Here is a 25,217-nt window from a genome sequence, read left to right as displayed (position 1 = left end):
TGGGTGGGTCCTGATTCTCAGGCATGCTTGTGGGCGGCAATTTTAGTAATACTTTGTTGGTGGTGACTTGGATTTATTTTTAAGGGAAAACTATGTCAGGAATTTTGTAATCGAGATTTTTAAGGAGAGTAGCTTAAAATTTGGCATGTGATTCTAGGTAATTATTCATTATTTGGAGATGTGGAACATTAGGAAAGGTTCTCATTTTATTTACATTTCTGACTGATTGAGAAAATGATGGTTAACAGACAAACTCAATAACCATCTATTAAGAGCTTGTGATGTTCCTGTTTTTTTTTTTTTTTGATAGACTCCAGGATAATAAAGGATGAAAGTGGAGAAAAGCAGTCCCTGTCCTCAAAAAGCTTGTGTTTGAAATCAGTTTTCGGGCCATGAGTGCTGTGGATTCTATTTCATAAGACTATAGAATTACTTTCCTTTCAGAAATCTTTCCCTGAGTTGTTAAATAAAAACTTTCAAAAAATACTAGGTTTCTGTGTTAATGGGAATGGAAGGAGTAAAAGGTATGGGTAGCTATATGATTCCTTTTCTACTCTAGAGAATACATCTTTGTTGCCTGTACCAGAATAGTGGCCATATTATACTAAGCATTAATTCACCAGGACATTTAACCACTCAAGATTGTTTATTCCCCCTATATGGAAAGGAGAGATCTAGATAACTGAGAATGACTAGGTAGACTGAAAAGAAAATTAGTTCTGGGATCAGAGGACACGGTTCAAATCTAACTTCTGTTGCTCATTTCCTATCTATCTCTGGACAAGTATCTTATTCTGTTGGGCCCTCAATTGTTCATCTGTAAAATGAGAGAAATTATCCTCTGAGAGGTCTTGCAGTATTGCATCTATTACTCTCGCTATTTGTAGATATCATTTACTAGCAAGGAGTGGTAGACTCGACGTCTATAGGACAGATGATGCTAAGCAGTAATAAGAAAAAAAATAATTATTATATAGTGCCTTAAGCTTACCAAAGCTCTATGGGATATGTAATACAGGTAAGACTCCCATTTTACAAATAAGAAAGCTGGAGTAAAGAGAGTTAAATGGCTTGGCAAGGATCATGTAGCTAGTAAGGCAGTGACTCAAACTTAGGTCTTCTGTAATCAAGTCTTATGCGATTCTTAGTCTATCACAGGACCTCAAACTGACCCCTGTAATGTTACAAACCAACAATTCTTGGCAAATGGAGGATACTTCAGGTTAGCAATGCTAAAACATTTGATATAACCAGACAGTAGAAGAATGGAACCCAAGGCTAAGGAAACCTGGGAACCCTCCATCCTATCTATGTAACTGGAAAATCTGGAATTTGCAAAAATAAGTAACAGTGGAAATAAACAAAGAACCACAAGACTGGAAATATTTTTCTCCAAGTCCCTTTAAATCCAAGAAAAATAATAGGGATCTATGAATTTCCAAGTTATCCATGGATAAATTTAAGGAGGTTATTGAACCTGGATAGGTAAAATTCTTTATTTTTTCAAGATAAATGACTTTTTAAATAATCTTATATATTTTAGTTTAAAAACAAGATTCTGAAAAGGGGTCATTGATATGGATTAAGAGAGAAAAGAGATCACGATATCCAATTAATACTATAAATAACTTGTTTTGATATCATATTTAAGATTTGCTAAGTACTTACATATATGACCTTATTTCATCCTATAAAAATATCCCTGTGAGATAGATTCTAGAGATATTAGATTCTTTTACATATAAAGAAACTGAGTTACTGGGTAGCTAAGTGCTTTGACTATGATCACAAAGTAAGGGTCAAAGTCCAGGTCTTTACTGATCCAATGTTCAATCATTTTTCCTATAAATAAAAAAAAAATTGATTAGATAAGTCAACTATGCCTCAGTTACATTGAAGTTTCATCATTCCCTTGTCATTAGAGTTTATCATAAGCATCATGATTATAAGTGAAAGTCATATAATGTGCTCCTACTGAGTTTGGTTCCTGGCCAGGCCGTGGAAAGGATTTCAGTACATTTAAAATTTTCCTTATATCCTGGATATTTAAGACTCTTGCAATCTCTGCCCCCAATTTAATAAATTTGGTTACTATCCTGTAGTATTTTCTTAATCCTCAAAGGGACAGTAACAAGAAAAGAAGTCAAAGTCAGAAAGAATGGGTTTAAATCTGGGGGATATGAGTAAGCTCATGAAAATAGTATAAGATGAGTTATTCATGGAAACCTGGCAAGACTTTTATATGAATTGCTGAAAATAAAAAAAAGGCAGAATCAAGGCAGTATTCATAGTGGTTATGATAAAACTCCATGTAAACAACACTAAAAGGCATCTGAATTAAAATGAAATACAATAACAAATCTTAGACTTAACTTGAACTATACTAACATTAAGGGACTGTAGGAACAGAATGGTAAGCATCGTCAATATTGTCTCTCTTGATGGTTTGCTTTCCTATTTTCTTATGACAACTAATTGCCTCAGTCTCTCACTATATTTAGGACCCGTATAAGACATATTTTACTTAATTCTCTGGCTAGCTCAACAACCACCATAATTGTATTTCTTATCTGACACTTCACTCCCTCTCACAGTTCCAAATATTTAATTATTATCAAATCAGCTCCGTCATTGTTCTTGGAAAAGAGTATGTGAACCATCAATCTTATTTTCCATATCAAAATATATCTTATTAATTAGTCCTCTCCTATATGTGTATCTTCCTCCTCTTCAACTGTAATTCCATTGAAGACAGATATAATCTCCATTTTTCATATTTCTATCACTAGCACAGTTCTTGGCACAAATGAATACTTAATGATTTCCTCTTTCCTCTCTCCCTTCCTTCTTTCCTTTCTTCCTTCATTCCTCCCTCCCTTCCTTCCTTTCTCCCTCTCTTCTTTCCTTCCTTTCTTCCTTTCTTCTTCCTTCCTTCCTTCCTTCCTTCCTTCCTTCCTTCCTTCCTTCCTTCCTTCCTTCTATCCTTCCTCCCATCATTCATTCATGATGATACTTTGATGTGATAGAGAGTTTATTGAGGAATAAATGTTTTATACACACACACACACACACACACACACACGTGTGTATGTATGATTAGAGTTAAATTTTGAATGAAGGCAGACAAAGAAGGGAAGGTATAATTTTATTATCCAATCATTGTATGACCTTCAGCAAAGTACCTATGCTATCTGGAGCTCCTCAAATATAAAATCATTGGGTTGAACAAGAACAAAGTTCATTCCCAATTCTAATTTATGACTCTATGATTCTAGGAATCCTCTATGAATCTTTAATAATCTATTATTATAGTCACACTGAAATAATTTCCTAGTCTGCTGAAACACGTTATACTACTGACTAGATGTCACATAGCTGACCTGAACCACATACTACACACTAATGTTCTTGACAATGGGATTGTTTCCTTTGATTTCTTCTTAGGACCAAAGGGCAAAACAGTAGGAATAAAGGTTGTTCATTGGATCATGAATTTATATGGGTGAAGAAACGTTGAAAATTGATTAGCTCAATTCCCTCCTTATGCAAACAGAGAAATAAAAACTGAGATATTAAGTAAATTAATTAATATTCCCCAGCTAATGAGTGGCAGAGCATTCAGTCTAGCCTTCTTTCCATCATAATATAAGCTCTGTCCAAGGTCCTAAAGTGATTCTTCCTAGCTGCCAGGTTGTGTGAAAATGTGTAGTTAAGAGTCTCAACCCTCTTCTGTACATAAAGATATAATTGTTCAAGGAAACCAATAATCTTTTGGGAATCTCTCCCTCTCCTTCCCTCCTCCCTGTTTTTCATCTATGTAGATGGAAGTGTACATATATATGTACACATCTATATCTACAGATGGATATATAATAAAACAATAAAAATATGCCCATGCATACATATGTATGGTTGTGTTTGACCCTTTATCATGTCATTTGACAATTTTTTGGCAAAAATTCCTTCTTCATCTCATTTTATAGATGAGAAAACTAAAGCAAAAAGAGTTAAGTGACTGCCCAGAATCACATGATTGGTAAATGTTTCTATTAAAAAACCATACATATATGCTAACATTTACATAGAGCTTACTATATATACCAGATCCTATACTAAGTGCTTTAAAATGATCTTATTTAATTCATCTAATAACCTTGTGAGTTACATGCTACTATTATCCATTTTACAGATGAAGAAAGAGACATTAAGTTAAGAAAACAAGTGACTTTCTTAGGGCCACACAGTTAGCAAGACTTGATTTAAATTTTTCTCTAGTTCCATCATATGATTTTACAGAACCATTAATTTATTTTAATATGATTAATTAGCTTGTTTTATTTTTGTATCTCATTTACTTCTAGATATATCACCTAAATTTGCTCTGTTTTGTAATTAAGAAAAGTATTTAAGCAAAATGTATCAACATAGTAATCCTCACCTGACAGTATGTTTACTATCTGTCCTCATGGTCTTCTAATGTAACAAAGAATTTTTATTCCCTTCTCCAGTCTTCATAGCTAAAATGAGTTGTTACAATTAATGAAGGCATCTTTGTTTCCAAGGGTTTTTTTTTTCATCCACATTGTGTCAGTATTAATATTCTATCAGCATATTGTTCTGCAGATACTCTCTTTACTCTGCTCACTTCCCTCTGGATCACTTCATAAATATCTCATGTTTCTCTGAATTCTTAATTGTCATAATTCTTTTTGCACATGAAATTGCTGTGTGGAATCTGGTCTCTGTCTCTTTTCTCAAGTGCTTGTGTAAAAACCATCATTTTATCTTTCCTTTTATTTTTCTTCAAAATATTTTGTCTGGATCCCATTCCCTCATGGAACACTTTTTTCTTTGGTTAGGGCTTTAGAGTTTCCTTTCATTCCTAAAGTGGAAGAGTGTGGACTTGAATCTGATTTTTCTTCTCAATCTTCCAAGGAATTATTTTAAATGAATTTTTACATTTTAACTATTTTTATGAAATCCCTAAATAAACAAAAGAATTCAATTTCAAAAAGTGATCTCTATCACTTAACTTCAAAATTATATACAAAAAATTATTTTGTGTGGATTTCACTTTCCTCATCTGTAACATATGAGAATTCATCTACATAACATAAAACCCTTTCTAGTTCTAAATGGATGATAGTAATATACTCTCTGGGTTTTAGTTTATGGCTATGGTGTCCTTTAGGGAAGGAACTATTTCTTTTTGCCTTAGATTCCCAATCTTGGGTACAGTTGCTGGAAAATATTACAGTAAATGTTCATTTTATTAATTTATAAAAAGTAAATGGTTAGACTAGATGATCTTAAAAGTACCTTCTAGTTTTGACTTTCTTTGACTGACTAGTTGAACTCATAGACATAAAGATTTTTCATTGGAATCCATTGTTTCTTTCAAGAAGTACACTTCCTAAATGAAACTTTCCTTGATTTGTGCCCCTGTTTTCTCTCAACTCCTGATATGACTTTGTACATAATTTTATCTTTATTTGTGTGGATATTCTACTTCTCTATTGGAATGTAAGCTTCTTCAGGACATGGACAATTTCATTTATTGCACGTGCGTTGGTAGGGTATAGCATCATCATGCTTTTGTTTATAGTAGCTGCCTAATAAATACTTGTTGGATAGAATGTCATGCTAGAGGGAGTCTTACAGAAAATCTCTACTGACCTCCTCATTTTAGAGCAGAAAGAATGAAACTTCAGAGAAAAGGACATGATTCGTAGATTGTTCACGAAGGTTTTAGCAGACAAGTTTAAGATGAAGAGGTGAAGCAAGCTGAGAGACTCAGCAAGCCAAGTTTATTCAGCAAGCATTTCCTAAGAGCTTTCCACACGCCAGGTACTGAGATATATGCAGAAGAGGAAAAGAAAGATAAATTTTGATATTGTAATAAAATTCCCATCTAGGAATAGGAGGTTTGATAAGATAGTCCAAATAGTATACTTCCCGTATCTTGTCATGATGTTTTTATGAAAGAAAAATGGAATAAATTCATTTAGAGAATATTTGTTTCTTTTTTCACTGTACTTGCTTTCTAAGCTCAGTCTAAGCCATCCATTGAAAATGAACAACCCGCCATCCAAAAGTGAAAGATCCCTATACTAGCTAATAGGTTTGGATTTGGATTTGCTCTGGGATGGGGGATGTCTTCCTGTACTGTAACCAGGGCCTTTTGCAGTCACAAGGTTTTTAGTTGTTTTTTTCTTGCTGGATGTTTTCTCCTGGAGTTTTAAAGACAGAAGATTTAAAATCATTGCATAACTAATTATAAAGAGCAATTCTGTCTTTGGAAGGATGAAGGGTATGGAATCTCCTGGGAAATTTGGTTATCCACACAGACAAACCTCTGGAAGAGGGCCGATAGATGAAAATGTCAGTTTCAGAAATAATGGCTACTATTTAGTCCTTGGTTTCAGGAATCATGAATCTAAATACTGTGGGTGTTTTGTTGTTGTTGTTGTTGTTGTTGTTCACTAGCCTAAAAGGACATAGTTTAGACATGAGTAAAAGTATTTCAGGCAAATCTACTTTTTACACTTTCATTTTCTGTCTCAGGCATTAGAGCTATAACTACATTTTTATTTTTCTACCTGATGCAAACAGTTGGTGGAGAGGTAGAAGATAGTCTAGCACAGCAGTTATATTATATTGGAAGGTCTGGAATATTTGGCTACAGGAGTTGGTAGGAGAGGTGGATTCTGAAGGGAAATGCCAAACTATTAAACAGAGGAGTCTCAGGGAGACTTCAGAATTAGCTCCACTTTTTTTCATGTCTGTGCCCTCTGGCAAAGCTTCATTTGTTTCAGGCTAGTTAAAGCTATGACTGCAACTCTATGTAGAAGGTCTTCAAATTCATTTTTATTTAGAAGATAAATTAGGGTTTGTTTTCTACCCTGGTAGATAGAAAGAAGGCTTGGAGTTGAGCAAGAAGGTGTATGTGAAAGTGAAGTATTTGTTCCATCTGGAAAGAGTCAGATACAAGTTACCAAAAAGTCTTAGCACAATATTAAGCATTAAGACTGCATTGTACAGACATTATACATTTAAATTTAAATTTATTTATTTAAATTCGAGGAAGTTGCACATTATTAATGCTTCATTTTTAATAAATTACTTTTTGAGTACTTTGTTAAAATATATATGAGCATTTATCAAATTAAATATTATGAATTTAAAATCTAAATAAACATTTTATGTAAATATAAAAATTTTATTTCAAGCTTATTAGCCTTAACTCACAAGAGAGAATGTAAATTCCTTGAGCATAGGGCCCATATCACAGTCCGTTCAATTTCAGAAATATTTATTAATGAATACATTGTGTGTATCTTTATGTTTTATATCCCCCAAAGTGATGATACATACTGGGTATTTGGTGAATAAATGAATGATTGATGATTGAGTGAACAACATGAAGGAATCTGAACTAGAAGAGATTTTTGGTTTGTTTTTGCTTTACTGTTGTCATCTATAAAAGACAGATGAAAAGGTAGAGACCCCCATTAAGAGGCAGCATGGTATTTCATGTTGGACTTAGATGTAAAAGCAAGGTTTGAAGCTAATGCTTAAGAGTCATAAGCTGTACAATGGGAGTCATAATATCTGTAGTGCCTACCTCACAGGGTTGTTGTGAGGCTTCAAGGAGGTAATGGGTGTCCTTGCTTTGAAACTTCAATAGTTTTGTGATGTCTCTGAAGTGGGTACTCCCTTCAAGGGTATAGATCTCAACCCATCCATCCATTTCTCATCCTGTACCATTCTTGTCCATGTCATTCCATATGTTATCCATGGGGGTCCATTGAATGTTCTAAAAATTTTTATCTAAATATCTTTACATTAAGTGGGTGCCACTGGAGCATGCAAGATTATTTCTTACTGTCACTACATAACCAGCCCACCTCCTTTTCCATTCATGCATCTCTCTGAATGATGTCCTTTATGCCACTTCTCATGAATAATGGGTTGTAGCATACCCACTCCCACTTTATGCCTTACCATTGCCCTTTGGGGGACCCAAAATTTTAATTCTTTGGAGATGGTATTATTATATGACTTATTGCCATATAATATCTACAGATGAATGAAAATATGGGTTATATTTGAAGGAGAAAATTGGGGTCAATAAAGGAATTATTCCAATTCCCAAAGGCAATCCAGCCTCCCCTTCTCCTCCCATTTAGTTCTGGACCCAGCTCAATGATTATTTGCAGGGTCTGGCCAAGAAAATATATACTGATGGATCAGCTCCATGAGTTGTCCATTCAATTGCAATTCATAATCTGGACTATAGGGATTCTTCATCCACTTGGTATTTCCTATGTGGAAAATTAGGCCAAACTCTTTTGAGTGATTATGGATCTCATTTAGGAGGCTCTGCAATGTTCCGGGCTTGATGCAATCAGCACAATGCCATCTGCAAACAACAGCATCTGGAGGACATCACCATCTATAGGGAATCCCTCTTTGATTTGGACTCTGCGCTGGACATCCTCCATGACAATGGTAAACACCTTTGGTGACCATACACTCCCTATTTTATGCTTCGCTTGATATTGATAGTCAGAGAGTTGTCAAACAAAGTAATCTCTGTTATTACATCATTCAAGGAAACGTGATTTTGACATGCATGGGAAATCCATTGTTGAAGGAAAACCTTTAAGGTGGTAATTTGTCCTATTAAATCAAATTGCTTTTAAAATAGTCAACTGATAGTCATAGCGGGGTCTTATATTCTCTATAATGTATGGTCAGTTGTGACTATAAGGATGTGGTCAATTGGAGAAATATAGCATTTAGAAAAACTTGCCTTCATCATACCTTCATCAAGGATACCCTTGATGTATATGTAGATTTATACTTATAAGATTGTTGCTCTGGTGGGTAAGTGGGCATAATGGTCAGTAATTTATGATATTTTGTTAGTTGATTACACCCCAAGTGTTTGGTATTCTCCCCACAACCAGATGTCATCAGAATCACTTTCTCAATGATGTTTAAAAATTGCATTGCCTCAAGTTTAGAGCTTTTCTAGGTGTCCTTGTCCAGCTCCCTTGCTCATCTTTAGTACTATATGTCTTCCTATAGCATTGTGATATTATAATCTACATGTGGTAAATCCAGGGCTATTGAAACAGTTTATAATTATCATCTACATTTTATATGTTCCCTACATTCTGCCAGTTTCATCCTTTTCTGCCCTTGGATGATCTGGTTTAGTTAAGTTTCCACTCAGTGGACTATAAAAGTGAATTCTTTTCTTTACTACATTTCATTGTTTTATGAATTAATGATAACATTAACTTCCACAAATCTCCTCTGAAAGATTTTATATATGGGTTTATATTCTAAATTGGTATTTTTCTAGGGTGTTATTTTTCCCACTTGATATGAGGATCAAATGTTTGTTGGTTGAGGAAGTTTCTGTCTTTTTTGATCCTATTATTGTGGTGATTTTCTTGTAGCTTAAACTTCCTTAGGAGATTGTAATGTTCTGTACCTTTATATGTTCTTTTATCCATTTCCAAATTTTTGTTGTCAACAGTTTTGTCTAAGTAGTTGAGATTGCAGATTCCTCAATTGTGTACCATATGTTATTTTGACTCTGATTTGGATTGATCTTTTTTATATTTTCTCTAACAAGCCAGTGATCTAATTGTACAGAGGCAGATGATTTGGGAATCATCCTCACATCAATGACTATTTGGTTCCCACCAAGATATAATCATTTTCAATATGGAATATTCCTTTGTACTCTCTATGTCCAATGATTTCCTATTCTGTTAAAAAAATATTCGTGACGTATAGGTGGAAAGCTTCTTTACAGTATATAGCCTTGGCCTCTCTAGTTTTCCAATATATTTTTGCTAAACCCTGTTTTCCCATATATTTTTCCATTATCTTCTATTGCCCTTTTCAAATTAAAGTCATCCAGTGTTAAAATGTATATTGATTTATTATGAGAAGTTTTTATTAAGTTCCTAATAGAATTTATCTACATTCTAATACTCTTCAATCAATGGTACTGCAGAAGTTACAATTAGTTTTCTAGTGATATTTTTGTAAATACTTATCACTTATTAATATGAAATAATTAGTTGTCCCATAAAAGAATGTTGCCTTTGAACATATGATAAAACTAACTCTACATTTTTCTTATTTTCTTCTTCCATCATCCCATTCAGTTGTAAATTTCTTGTGTTGTCTAGTTTAATTTCTAGCAAGAACATCAAATTTTACATAATTCACTTCTTTCAGTAGAAAAGCACTCATTGATCACTAGACAAATATCGTCACATTAAACATACAAACAGCAGCTAAGCCAACATGTCTGGATGATCTTCGCTTTGTGAATCTTATTCTTACCATCTCTCTTCCACCATTTTGCCAAAATCATTGATGAAATGGAAGATCACACAAAAGTAAGGGCCATGTTGTGTTTTCCTTTGTTTCATGGATTCACACTGCTAATAAATTCATGATGATGATCTCTTTATGATATGCTTGATTGGTCTTCACGAATCAGACACAATCCTTCACCAAGACAGTACTTGAAAACAGTATTTTCAGCATGGTTTAATGTGCCAGACCTAGTACTTCACTATGACAGCTTTCAGAAACTTAATTTCGTTTCTGTGGCATGATAAGTCATTGGAATAGGACTTCACATATGCAAAAAGATTCAACTTTTATTACAGACAATTGAATTCATGCTTTGCAATGGTTGTCCTTTATGGATCATCACTTCTATGGATCTCTTTTAAAGATATTGCTTCATTGTTTGTCTTACTTTCCTGGTGTTTAGCACCTGATTGGTTTGATTACAAGAGCATAACTTATGATGGTAATCATTCTATTTAAACACTGGAGTGGATGATAGATGATTAATATAAATCTTAAAAGAATAGATTATGTTGAGCATCTAGGTAGTGCAGTGGATAGAGCACCAGCCCTGAAGTCAGGAGGACCTGAGTTCAAATCTCGTCTCAGACACTTAATACTTCCTAGCTGTGTGACCCTGGCCAGATCACTTAAACCCAATTGCCTCATTGAATAAAAAAGAATAGATTATGTTAAAGTTGTTAATGTTTGTCAACAAAAAATCAAGGATTTATAATAAAAATATTAATAATATATGTTATCCCAAAGATATTTTCAATGAGTCTATAGAAAATAAAATTTTTTGTCCATCCTTTATTCCTTTATAAAAGTGAGTCATTTGATATACATTTGTAATAGTTCACAGAACATTACAAAAGGATAGTAGCAGCATAGCAACTCTTCCTATGACTATGTCTATCTAATTCATTTGAGAGGAAATATGAGAAAAATGAGACAATGGTAATTTTAAAAATAGATATGACAAAACTTGTAAGTAATCCATTGTATATACAAGCCCTATCACAATTATCTGTACAAATAATAACACATAGTCATAAAAAAAGAAGGTTGCTAGATGTTTTGAGAAAAAAATTAAATAGTTTAAAAACTTATAAAAATAATTCCAGAACAGGCAGACAGCGATTTATTTTTGAGCAATAATAAAGGTAGACAATATTTGCATGCTACTGAATGAGTGTAATCAAAAGTGCTTTACTTCTAAATGGAGTTTATTTAAAAATAACTAAGATCCAACAGTGGAATCAAAGACTCACCATATTCATAGGCAACATCTACATAAACTTTACCAACCACAGGAGAAAAGGAAAAGAAATGAGTATTTATCATTTTTTGTCAGGCACTGTGCTAAGCAATCTACAAATATTATCTCATTTGATCAAAGAAGCATCAGACAAGTGACTGAGTTATGTAATTCATTTACATAAATGGAGCCATTTATGGTGATAATTTAAGATCACGTCATTGCCACAAACAATTACAAATGGGTTCTCCATAAGGATAGGATCTGATCACAGACTTACTGATCAATGTAGATTATTAATGCAATCAATTGAAACTGCAACAAATTACCAAAAATTTTGAAACTATAATAGCTTTAAATGAATGAATAGCATGACCTAGTGGATGGAAAACTAATCATCAAAAACGCTATTACAACCTAACAAGTGACAAGTTCAAATATTATATGTATCCTGACCTCAACATATCTTCGATAATTCAATAAATAAGAGAACTGGAATGTTGTAACAGAAAAAAAAATTGTACAAAATCGCCAACAGGTAGCACTCACTAATCCATAAAAAAAGATTAAGAAGAACATTTTAATAGGTGTAACAATTTCTACTACTCATCATCTCTAAGCTACATGGGATGAAAAATGTTCAAAATATATAAAAGCACCAGAAGAAATGAGAACCATATGGGAACATATGAGGACCCTATCATCTTTGTCATGCTATTCTTCCAAAAGAAGCTTTGATTGAGTTACAGAAGGATACTAAATTCCAATTCTGTTTTTCAATCTTGAAAGGTAATGTTTTTCCATCAGTACTATGGTCTATAGAAAAAAAAAATATAACAGAATAGTGACTTGCCCTAGGAATACTTTTAAGAGAACTTTATCACACAAGAAGAAAATGACATAACAATAATAATTAGAACAGGAAGGAGAAGCAGATAATTATAATATTCAATGTGCAATGTATTACTGCAGGCTTCAATAGTTTAGCACTTTCTTCTTACCTAAAAAGACACAATTACTTGTCCAGCATTATACTCCAAAATTAGATCCAGTTGTAGAACTGAAACTGTATGTCTAAAGTCATATCTAGTCTAGTGCCCTAATTTTCCAGTGAAGAAATTTAAGTGATTTCTCCAGTGTTATCTGTACAGTAAGTGTTAGCAGCAAGGTTTGAACCCTACTGCCTAACTCTAAAATAGTTTTTTTTTCATCATTTTCCCTGACTTTTTTACCTGTCCTTTGGAAGCAGGGATGATAAGCCACCCTACTATAAATACAAAGCTCAAGGTATTCTTAAGAGTTCAATATACTGTCTTGGAACAAGAGCTTTATCACAGATTGCCCATTATTACCCAGATTTTAAAAGATCTATTAAAATTATTGTTAAGTTGTTGTTGCCATCCCAAATTCTTATCATCTCTAAATTACATGGAACAACAAGAATAACAAGAACTTTTTTTTGGTTAAAATTTAGACTTAGGAAAAGAGTCATAACTTTGTGAAAATCGAATGGAGACATATCATCCCACTTTTCTTGTCCACAGCTGGAATTGCCTCAAAGATGCTTCCAGTAGTCTTACAGAAGAGAAGCTTATTTCTTAATATTTTTCATTCATGTATAAAATGAACTAACATTATCTACCTGTGTGACAGTCTACACTAACCATAAGAGGACAAGAAATGGATGATGATTCTCCCAATATAATTTCTATTTGAATATTGAAGATAAACTTATTTTTATGATAATGAAGATGAAGATGATGAAAAACAATAGCAATAACATCAACAATAACAACCTCAAACCCTCAAATCAAGGAAAAAGACCAAAAGCCATTTATGGGAGATAAAAAGCTAGAAAGAAATGAAGAGTAAGTACTAAAACACAAGCTGAGTTGAAACAGAAAAGCCAAGAACCTGAAAGGCAGATGAAGCCTAGCATGAATCAGTGCAGAAACTATCTCAGGAATCAACCCTGGAATGTTAATAATCTGGGTTGGTTATGGGGAAGAAGAGTGTAGAATGACTTGCTTTGAATTCTGTTGAAACATGTTGGCCATCGCCCACTTCCCACCTTGTTTCTGAAGGGGTGATCTACCAAGAAAAAAGGAACATTTATACTGTGAAATACTCCTTTCCTTCTTCCAGCCTCAGTTTCATATTTAGTACTCAATAGACATTCCCCATGATATCAGAAGTAGAAGGGACCTCCAAAGCCTTCCAGCTCCTGAACAACCTGGACAAGACTGCCTTTTAACCACCTTGCAGTAAACATCTATTCTTTTAAAATCTCCAATGACAAGGAATTCGCTACTTCTCCAAATGTCTCTTTCCATTTGCATAGCTTAAATCATTGGGCAGTGTTTTTTTTAAATACTCTGCTTAAATAAATTTATTTTCATAAATTTATATTATTTTTCATAAATTTAACCCATTGGAGCCACATTGTCATAGTTAAGACATTCCATCATGTCCTACTCTTCAAGATCCCGGGGACCATACTCTTCAATGATTTTCTTGGCAAAGGTACTGAAATAGTTTTCTTCTCTGGTAAATTAAGACAAAAAGAAGTTAAGTAATTTGTCCAGCTGCCAAGTTTGCTGAGCCGTGCTACTAACTACCTGAATCTGGATTTGAACTCAAGGTATCCTTTTCCATCAGCTCTATTCATCTAGCTGCCCTTGGGGCCAGAGAAAATATGTATAATCTCTGTTCCATACAAAAGCTCTTAACTTATTTAAAGATACTCATGTATCTTCAAGAGCTCTTCCTAAACTTTTCTTCTTTTCTCTATTCATCACCAGATCCTTCCACTCATATGAGTAAATCTTATTCTCCATTCTTTCTTTTTTAAAATAAATTTTAGTCTAACTATATACTGTCTATATGAAAATGCTGAGTGTTTTAAAGGGGGAATTCCTGTTACTCTCTGTCACAGCCCATCCCCAAATTGAGAATCTGTGATTTTGAGTTAGTAGAACTGAAACATGGTCCTGCTTCAAGGATACTTTTCACAGTGATTCAAGCACCTTAAGGCTAGAATGACTGGTGAGACTGGCTAGATAAACATGTGAAATTCAATAAATTGAAGATTATTAATAATCCTCATTATAGTTTTGAGAAAAATTAAATGATAATTAGCAAATAAGGAGAGGAGGATATTCAACAAATATCAAAGAGAAAACCAACTGATAAGAGTTAGAAAGTTGAAAATGTCTAATAGAGATTAGGGGATCAAACACTCACAGCCTTAAGAGACCTTGGAGCAAGTGAATCCAGAGGATGGTGAGTAATCGAAGCTCAAAAACAGGCAAGGACTTTTGGAAACTTAAGTGATAGGGAATTTGATCTATCCCAAATGTATCATAATAATCTGGCTGTTCCTTTTCCTTCCAAGAGAAGGATACAAATGATGAACCAAACAAAAAATTTGGGGTGCTGTATAATTAAGTCATTTCTTTATAATACAGTCACTAAAATATCTCAGCAGTAATACTTCAAAGCTGTCTAACTTTTCTCTCAATAAGGCTATGTGAAAATGAGCTGCTAGGTTTCTCCATTGCCCTTCTTAATGACACCCTTTGTGAAGGCTAACGAGCTTCCCAAATTTAGTCAAAACTAATGAAATATCATCTTGAGAATGAGTCACACAGAAATAATTGTCTTTTGATTATAAAAATCAAAATTTTAATTTAAAATTTTCAATAAAACAAATTTGAGATTAATACTAAGATGAAAGACACAATGGTTTAATGAAAAGAGGTCTTGACTTCTTGGCAGGACTCCACCTTGGGTACATAATTGGTTATATGACTCTGGGCAGATCACTTAAACTTTCAGTATTCCCAGGCATCTCTAAGGTACTTCCTCACTAAGACATTCCTATACCAATCAAATCACAGTTTCATTCTAATAAAACTCTCTAAAGCTTATGGTATATTTAATCAAGTGATTCCACTACTAAATTAATGTCCTGCATTTAATTTTCCTTGAATCACTTAACAAACAAGCATTTATGAATTGCCTTTTCTCTGTCAGGAACTGTAAGTGTGGGGAATACAATGACAAAAGTGAAACAGTGCTAGGCTTGAATAGGTGATAAAACACTTACATAAATACGTGGATATCTTCACATATAATTTTAAGAGCTTAAACCTGCCCTAAAACATTTGGAATATCCTGTATATACAGAAAGAAGATAAGATAGCTTGGGGAAGAGAGGTTTTATAAGAAACCAGCAATTCTAAGAGGCAGGCGTAGAAAGAAAGGAAAGACACAGAATAAAGATGAAGTATGCTGTACTTGCTGACTAGTAGACCATTATGGTTGGATTATAAAGTATTTGGAAGGGGCTGATGGGTAAAGAAGAGGTGAAAGATAGGTAGATGCCAGGCTGTGAAGAAATAATTTCTCTCTCCTTTGTACCTCCTTTTGTTTCTTCTTTCATTCCTTTATTTCTTCCTTCTTCCTTCCTTTTTTCTTTCCTTGATTCCTTCAATTATTTATTCTTTCTTTCTGTCATTTTTCTTTCTCCTTTCCTTTTTATTTTATTTTTTCCTTTTCTCTAATTGTTTCTTTGTTTTCCCCTTTTTTGATTCTTTCTTTCTTGAAACACTTGAATATGGTTGTAGGCAACAGGGAAGGAACTGGTACATAGGGATAAAAAGGCCAATGATTAGAGAAAGAGTATATAAAATGGAGAAATCTCTTAGAGAAAATAAGAGTGATAGTAGTTGTAATATAGTTGTAGTGGACCTTGGTGAGGAATACTACCTCTTTATCAGTGACTAGAGGAAAGGAGGAAATAGTTAAAGAACAAGCCACAGTTGTGTGTAATGACCGCGTATTTAAAATCAGCCGGAGTCAGGAATTCAGGTTAAGGGAAAAATCTTCAGTCTTTATTGAAGTGAAGAGGTGAAAAAAGATTGTGATAGCAATATGGGCAAGAAGGATTGTGATAGTAATATGGGCAGCTGCGACAGGAAGCCAGCTAGCAGAGAGAGAGCGAGAGATGTGAACTCTCCTCCCCTTCCTTTTTCACTCCCCTGCCTCCACCCACCAGAATCGTCATTTACTATACAGCTCATCAGGACTTGCACAAAGAGTGGGTGGGGGCCATTCTTTCTCTAAGCTTATATATTAATAGAGTATGGTCCAATTACTATTTAGCCTCATGTGCTTGGGACCTCAACTTAAGCCTCAGCCCATTACAATTGTGAAATGAAAAGGAGGAGAAAAAAAGCAATTCTTGATTAATATCTTTCATTTTTATTGGTTTAATTATGAGACAAACACATCAGTTAAGAAGGTGGGTAATGGGCACTGCTTTATGGTATTCTTAGGAGATAGCATTATTATGGAGATTTAACTTTCATGCATCACTTTAAATATTTTATCTCCCATTTGATCTCAGCAATAGTACTTGAAATTAGACAAGAAATTATAGCCATTCCTCCTCCTTCTTCAAACAATTTCTGCTTTGAAATTAAGTCATTGGTAGGAACACTAAGAAAAGAGGCTGAAATAAATTAACAGCTGAAGAGAGTCAGTCAATTGTCAGGTGTTTGTCAGTCCCTATGCTGTTACCTTCTATTATACTTCTGACATCTTCATGCTTCTCCTTCCTTCTTTGTATAGCACTTTGGTGGATATATTCTATCCAAAGTATTTACTACTCTGTGAGAACATACTTGTAATTAAATGGAATCAAATTGCTTAGCAACCTATTTTCCCATTGATAGAAGGAGTTTTGATTTCTAGGAGATCTCTTTAATGAAATCATAGCTCCAGTCCTTGTTCCCACAATTAAGGTAAACGTCTAAAGTGCCCTATTAATTAATTCTTATAAATTTGGCCACTCTGAAGATCAATTATACATAAACTGGCCTGGCTAATTGTTTTATGTGTATTATATATGTATATATACGTGTGTGTGTGTAGTCTTTTATTCATTCATTTATATTAATTGATATGCAGTCCAATGTCAGATTGGACCAATTATGCAGATAATTCAGGCCAAAGACAGTTATTCCATTTGATCTCAGTATCCCTTCCTTCTCTGAGATATTTCAATACTAAACTGAATTTGGAAGGCTGATGATCCCAGTATTCTAGGTATCGATACAATGAAAACTGAATCTTTTCATCCTAAATAATTCTTCTATGTGGGTCTTTTATAGATCCTTCTCAGAAGAACCATTCATTGTATCTGTGGCCTTCTTCTCTTCTTGGAAGACCCCCTGCTTTAAATTCCTTCCAATTCCATCATCATTCAATATGGTGTAGTGAGAAGAGTCTGGGATCTGAGTCAAAGAACCTAAGATCTTAGCATTCCTAATTATTAGTAATCTGTGTGACCTTACAGAGGTCATAACTTCTCTGGACCTCAGCTTTTTTTCATTTGGGAAATGAGGACATTGGTGTAGATTATAACAATTGACCTTTGTAGTAGCCCAGAGAAGATTTTTAAAAATGGAAAGAAATAATGTCAAGAGAGTAACCTGTCTCAAGACCATTCCTGTGTCAACTCATTGCGAAAAATGAAAAAAAAAAAAGAATCAATTTTTTCTAGTGTTTAAATTTCTGTAAAGTTGATCTCTCAGGTCATTCCCAACTCTATGAGTCTAAATTAAGGAAAGACTGGGAACCAGTGTGACAAGACTATAAAATTCTGTGCCTTCTCAAAGGGCTTTGATTTGGTGATTTATTATATCATCATAGCACAGTGAAGTAGTTCAGTTGAGGTGGTTATAATCACGGAAGTACAGAAGCCGTCATGGAGAAATGATTTAAAGCATCTTGATTGAAATATCCAAAGCCAGAGTGCAATTAACTCTAGAATTTGAGGACAAGAGAAAGAAATCTATGTGAAACTTGATGTGTACAAGTTACTATATCTAAGGGGGTATTTTTATTGAGGTCCTTTAAAGAGGACCAGAGACCCCATTATTGAAGAAGGTAACTGCTCACAAGGTTTTGCATGGTGTTAAGAAGCCTTTCTCTCTAACATTCTTTCCTCATAATTAGTCAAGAATGATTTCATTTTATATTAAAGGGTTTCTCCAAATTAAAATGAAAATAACATTTATATATAACAGGGTTGACCTTATCAGTTCACTGATGTCATAGTGTGAGTGAATTCCTTGAGTGGGAAAGATCTAGAGAACAGGTCTCTGCTCTCTGGATAGGGATGACAACTTTAGGGCAAGATTTGGGGAAAAGCCACACAGGATCAGAGCGCAAGGATAGGTTGTAAACTGCCCAACTGGGCACAGCGCCCACATTTACGAGATCATAGATCCTATGAAGTCTCAAAATGAATAACTTTATCCTATCCTTTCCTAATGGGGGCTTTGATGGCAAAGGGCATGGAAACATCAGGAAGTTATTTGATTAGGAAACAGGGATGGGGAGGGTTGTATATGGCATTAAGTTAGAGGCTTTGGGCAGTCTGGAAGGGAACTTAAAAATCATCTAGTATTATTCCTATATTTAACAGATAAGGAAAATGAGACCCAAAGAGAGCACAGCTGTAGATCATAGGTACACATCTAGTAGGAGTGGCAGAGGCCATCTATATTTCAGATCACGAAACTGAAGCCTCATGAAATGACTTAGGCATTGAAATGACAGAGCTGGGATTGGAATCTAGTTCCCTTCATTCCACATCCAGTACTTTCTTCCGTTTTTACCAGACTATCACCTTTTAATGCCGAAATGATAAAAGGGAAAGGTATAGTAGGAAAATGTGTCTAAGAGAGATGTCTGCCTCATAGCCTTGGCCTGGGGCCAATCCCGCCTGCTAAGGATTAATCAGACAGTTACTATGGTGGGAGATCTAAAGGGATTGGACCATTTAAAATAGCCTGATAATTTTATTCCCACTAATATTTGTTGATGGGCAGGATAAAATATTCATGGTAATTGAAGCTTAGTGCTTCAGGGATTGGGACATAAAATGATGTTCTATGGAGCCCATATGATTCTATCCTCTTTCCTTTCATCTTCATATAATTTTATAAGCACATTACAAGGTTTTTGCCCCAATTAATCTGCCTGTGGTTATTCAGTTTAGCTTCTTCTCATGGTCATTTCCACAAGAATGAATCTAAAATTTCTTTTCAGAGATGTCATTAGGGAGGAGTTTTGGTCTTAAAATACAGCCAACTTGGGATCATCAAAAGGCTGAATAAGGTCCTTAGTTCATGGATTCCCTGGACCCTCTGATTCTCTCTTACACTGATAGCCTTCTAGCTGTTTCTTTTCTTGTTAGCCCTTTCACGAGACAATAGTCAGGGCAGGATTATTTATTTGTACTACTTTAGGGAAATTTTGGAAGGGAGGGCAGAGCAGGGCTGTCAGGGAGATTTCTGCTTTATCTGTGGATTGCCCTAGATTGTTCCTGTATTCATTCAGTTCATCATCAGTGGGAATTCCCCAGCAAGTTCAGATCGCAAGTCTGACCCTCCTTCTTTCAACCCACAAATTTTAAAATGGCACATGTGTTCAGAGAATGGAAAGGTGACCATGACAGGAAAATCAGGTTAAACTTCCTGGAGCAGGTGACATTTGAGCTGGTCTTTGAATGATAGGTAATTTAGGAATATATCTCCATCGATGAATATAACAGGCCAAGGGTAATGTTATTTGTAAAGGCAGAAAGATCAGTGAACACAAAATATATTAGACTAAGATTAAGAGCTCAAAGGAACCCATTAGAAAATTGAGTTCAACCCACTTATTTTTACAGACAGGGAAACTTGAGACCAGCTAAGATAATTGATTTAAAGTTATAATGAACCTTAGAGAGCTTCTTATGCCATCTTCTTATTTTACATATGAGGAAACTGAGATCCACCTAGGGTAAGATATATGACTAAGGCTACATAGATAATAAATGTCAGGGTCAAGGAGTGATCTCAGCCAGGTTGGCTGGCATGGTATTTGGAAATAAATCTGAAGAGGCAGTCTTAATCAGGACCATTGGCGGCTGAGGTCTGGCTAGCATCTGTGGGATAGGGGTGGGGGCATAAGAAGGGAGGGGGGCCTTGCTACAAACTGAGAGCACTCTGTTGTTTTTTGCTATGTAACAGTAGCTCTGCTGGAGGGTCTCTTAGTAATTAAATCACTGTGCATTTATTTCAGAGAAGCCTGGGACGCGGAAGCCTGGGGACTTGCCCCATTTCTGCAATAGAATATTCTGTAAGTAGAAGAGCATTTATTGTGTTTGTGTACTTGTTCTTACACTAAGGATTGTATAGTCCTTGCTAGAATGTTTTTTCCCATAGTTTCCATATTCTGGACAAAACTAACAAAGAAGTGACAGTTCCAAGCCATTCCACACATGCTGATGGCCAGCCATTTTCATCTCTTTGGTTCACACTTTCCCAAATACAGTAGGGAAGAGTAAGAGCTACTCAATTTCCTCACTTCAAAGTATGGTAACCTGGACCTTTCCTCTGAAAGCATGATGACTTAATAAGCAATCGTAGACATAGACCACTGACTGCTATGGATAGACGAACCCAACCTTCCAAACACGCTTTTCTCCTTCCCTTAACACCAACGTGGAGGAGAAAGCTGAGACATCTTCCTCTGCTCATCGTATCTGACCTAAGTAGGGAGGAAGCCTGATCCAAGCCCACAGCTAAGTTACTTGGAAATGAAGCAAAGAGAATTGGAGTTTTGCTTACCGGTTGTAATATTCTGAAGGCAATGATGAAAAGTCTAACAATATTGCTAATAATAACAGTAATAACAATATTGACACACTTTACAATTTGCAAATTGCCTCATGTAATCTTTAGAGTCATTCAGCGAGGTCAAGGATCCCTAGCCAGATGTATCTTGGAGGCCCCATTTTATTTATACCATTTTTACCATTTATACCATATTGGGGGAACAGAGAGGTTAATGACTTGGCTCAGGTTTCAGAGGTAATATGGAGCACAGCTTGGATATAAACTCAATCAACAAGCATTTCTTCAGCATCATTTATGCACCTAGAATTTTGCTATTTGCTGAAGATACCAAAATAAAAATGAAACTGATCCTGCCCTCCAGAACTTACAGTCTCTGAAAGGAGCCAACTTGTATACATATAAGGCTATATAACATAGATCAAAAGTAATTTGTGAGGCAGTTAACTCAGGGGGTACAGGAAAGGCCTTATGTGGGAGGTTCATCAGTCAATAAATCTGTCAATAAATATTTATTTGTAAATAAATATTTAATAAGTGCCTACTATGGGCTGAGCACTATGCTAAGTACTGGGTATACAAAATATAAAAAGAAAGACTTCCCCTGACCACACTGTGCTTACAATCTAATGGAGGATGACAACACACAAAAAAGGAAGCTGAAAAGGGGGACTGGGAGAGGACTGCAGCATGATGGAGAAATCTAAAGGAATGCTACTATTTAGAAAAGGAAGAGATGCTTCCTTAAATGGAGATTGGGAAAGGGACTCTGTGCTCCTTCCTGCAATCTGAGAGGCTCCAGAGGCAGAGATTGGGGGGGGTGAGTACCAAGGCAGGTGTGATCTCACAGGAAGATGAGGAGGCTCCTGTGGGCATAACGCACAAGTCTAAAGGAGTTCATCTGGGTGCAAGTGGAGGAGATGGCTTCTTCATTTACCATGTGAATTGTGTTTTAAAGAACCAGAGAGGGAGATTGGGAGGAAGGACATCCCAGGTCCAGCTTGCGCAGTCTCAGAGATAGGAGAGAAATGTCAGGAGTAAATAAGAGAGAAAAAGATGCTCTTGTGTCCTTTAATGCCAAGCTCAGCACACTTTCCACCCTACCCCACTCCCCGATCTGCATGTTATAGTAGAAGGAAATTTGGATTCAGAGACAGACAACTTAGGCTCCAATTCTGTTTTGATCATTTTGCTAAAGTTGAACTGAGGGCTTTACTTCCTTCAGTTTCCAAAGTCAAACGATTGGGTTCAATGACCTCTAAGGCTCTGCTCAGCCCTCAGTCTGGGATTCCGGGATCCCTGCCAACTCTGAGAATCTATGATTCTGTGTTGGGCAGCTCTGGCAAGGCAGAGGAAAGCTTGAACTGGAGGAAAAAGGACACATGTGTCTCCTTGTCCTTTTCCATTAAGTCAGAGTTCATTTGTTGTATTTTCTGCTGTTGTTTAACGCAGAGACACTGAGCAGGTATTCTACTGGAGGTGGTTGAGTTATTTGTACAGTGCCTTGAGCTCTTTGGATAAAAGGTGCTTTAAAAACCTCATAAAGTTTTATTGTGTTCCCTCTGTGTTCAGGCCCTCATGTGAGGTGCTGGGGGATGTTAAATCACTTCAAGGAGACAGCAGAGTCCCTGCCCTTAAGGAACAGCTCATGCTCTTCGTTGCTTTTCCTTGGGCCACATGTTAGATGGTGCCTCCCTTCTCAGCATTTCCTGAAAAAACAGCATTGTCCACTTCTTTAGTGGAAAAAATCGAGGGTTCCTTTGCATGAAATCTAATTGCATGGTAAATATTTTGTTCCAGCTATGATCATTTTGTTTAAGTTTCCCCCCTTGCCTTCCCATCCCTTTCCTTCCATTCCCTTCTTCCCTTCCTTTCCTTTCCCTTCTTCATTTCCTTTCCCTTCCTTTCTTCATTTCCTTTCCCTTCCTTTCTTTCTACTTTTTCTTTTACTTCCTTTTATTTCCCTTCTCTTCCATTGCTTTCCCTTCCTTTCTTCCTACTTCCTTTTCTTTTCCTTCCATTCTCTGCCTTTTACTATCTTTTCTTTCCTTTCCTTCCCTTGTTTTCCCTTTTTTTCTTTTCCTTTCCCTTCTTCCTTTCCTTCCCTTGCCTTGTCTTCTTTTCCTTTTCATTCCCTTCCTTTCCCCCTTCTTTTGCCTTTCCTTTCCTTGTCTTCCCTTCCTTTGCTTGCCTTACATTGCCTTTCTTCCCCCTTCCCTTGCCTTTCTTTTCCTTGCCTTCTTCACCTTTCTTTACCTTCCATTCCCTTCCATTCCCTTGCCTTCTCTTCCTTTGCTTTCCCTTCCCTTGCTTGTCTTCCATTCTCTTCCTTCCCTCCTTTCCTTCCCTTCACTGACCTTGCCTTCCATTCTGTTCCATTCCATTCCATCCCCTTCTCCTTTCCTTTCTCTTCCCTCTTCCCCTTCCCTTCCCCTCTATTTCTCCTGACCCTCCTCCCCCCACCCTGGGTAGAAACTTCCTTGTGTGTCTGTGCAGCTTCTCAGGGGAACGGCCTTGGAAACTTTTGCTCCATCGCTGCATTCCAAGCTCAGCATGAATGGCTGCGAATCCACAGCCCTCTCTGGCAGGAGATTTTTCCAGAGGCCCCATCCATAATACTTTCATGCCAACAGCAGGGGTTTCCAGATGTGTCATTAGGGCTGTGGGCAGACAGAGTTTGCTGGAACTGCAAACCTGAACCCTTGGCTCCTGAGGCACTTGAGAAATGCTACATTGGAGGCCCTTCTCTCTTCCTCCACAGCCCTCCTTTCTCCCAATTTCTGCATGCTTATTCGCTGCTTGCACTAGCTCGGAGTCAAAGTGGAAGTGGTGAGGTGAGGAGAGCGAGACTGATTTGGTGGAACCGCAGCACCAGCTCTGCTGCCCAGGACCCGCGGGCCTTTGAGTGTCTAGCAAAGGCTTTAGGATACTTTTTGTTGGGCCTCTCCCTTTCTGTGAGAGAATCTTACAATGTATTTGCCTATTTGTGAAGCAACCCTTAAAGTCACCCTAAAAGCAGTTATTAAGTACCAATAAACTTATAAATATACCCAGGGACACAAAGGCAAAAGTTTTATGAGGGTGGGCCTACAAGTTTGGCTCCATCACTGAGGAGACTCTAGGGGTATTGGCCCAAAGCTAAAAGGGACATTTTATGTTTTAACTCAAGTCCTCATTTTACAGATGAAAAAATTAAGACCCCGAGAGGGAATAAGCGGTCCAGTTACCCCAAAGAAACTAGGTCCTCTGACTTCAAATCCATCCCCTCTCACCCCCCCCAAACCAGGCTGCTTCCAAAGGCAGGAAAACCAACTTTTGATTTTAGTTCATGTGATGGTACATGTGTGGACATAAATACAAATACACATACAAAAATACATATGGGTACATCCGTACATATGTGAAAAACCATGGATATGTATAATGCCCTCATGCATATGTATAGATCTGCTGATGCATACTTATGAAAATATATGCACATCTGCATGTGTGTACACATACACATCTCTATGTCTCGTGTATATATCTAGAGGTGTACCATATGGACATTTATATTTACAAAGATACCTATATAGAAATATCCACACACTTTTACAGCTCAAAGAAGGTTTGCCTCTGTGCACTTATCAATACAAATTGATCTCCATCTCTCTGGACACATGTTTACTTGCCAAGAGCTCTAAGGGGCTGGATGTTCCTTGCCCCAGTCCTAAGAAAATTCCAGCTGTTCCAGATTCCTCCCCTACATTGATGCCATATTCCCACTAAAAGTGGCCCATGCTTTGTTTCCGGCACATGACAATCCATCTGCTGCCTCTTTGCCTTGTGCCCAGGCTGCCTGCCATCCCTGAAAGGCTCTGTCGCTTCACCCTTGC

At 36.2% G+C, this 25,217-nt stretch overlaps 1 protein-coding gene across 10 annotated transcripts in view; it reads left to right on the top strand.

Annotated features, from left to right (window-relative positions):
- RBMS3 (RNA binding motif single stranded interacting protein 3) overlaps positions 1 to 25,217 on the top strand; it is a 1,470,243-nt gene that overhangs the window by 575,149 nt on the left and 869,877 nt on the right. For 8 of the 10 annotated variants that reach the window (XM_052001746.1, XM_052001747.1, XM_052001755.1 and 5 more), the window contains 2 exons: positions 8,377 to 8,511; positions 20,789 to 20,845. In XM_052001746.1, coding sequence (XP_051857706.1) covers positions 8,377 to 8,511; positions 20,789 to 20,845 — 192 coding nt within the window. The remainder of the gene's footprint in view (positions 1 to 8,376; positions 8,512 to 20,788; positions 20,846 to 25,217) is intronic. The other 2 variants (XM_052001753.1, XM_052001754.1) reach the window with 2 other exon arrangements.

This window comes from Antechinus flavipes, chromosome 5, assembly GCF_016432865.1.
Source record: "Antechinus flavipes isolate AdamAnt ecotype Samford, QLD, Australia chromosome 5, AdamAnt_v2, whole genome shotgun sequence".
NCBI lineage: Eukaryota > Metazoa > Chordata > Mammalia > Dasyuromorphia > Dasyuridae > Antechinus > Antechinus flavipes.
Note: the sequence above shows the minus strand (reverse complement) of the source record. Positions and strands in the feature narration are given on the sequence as shown.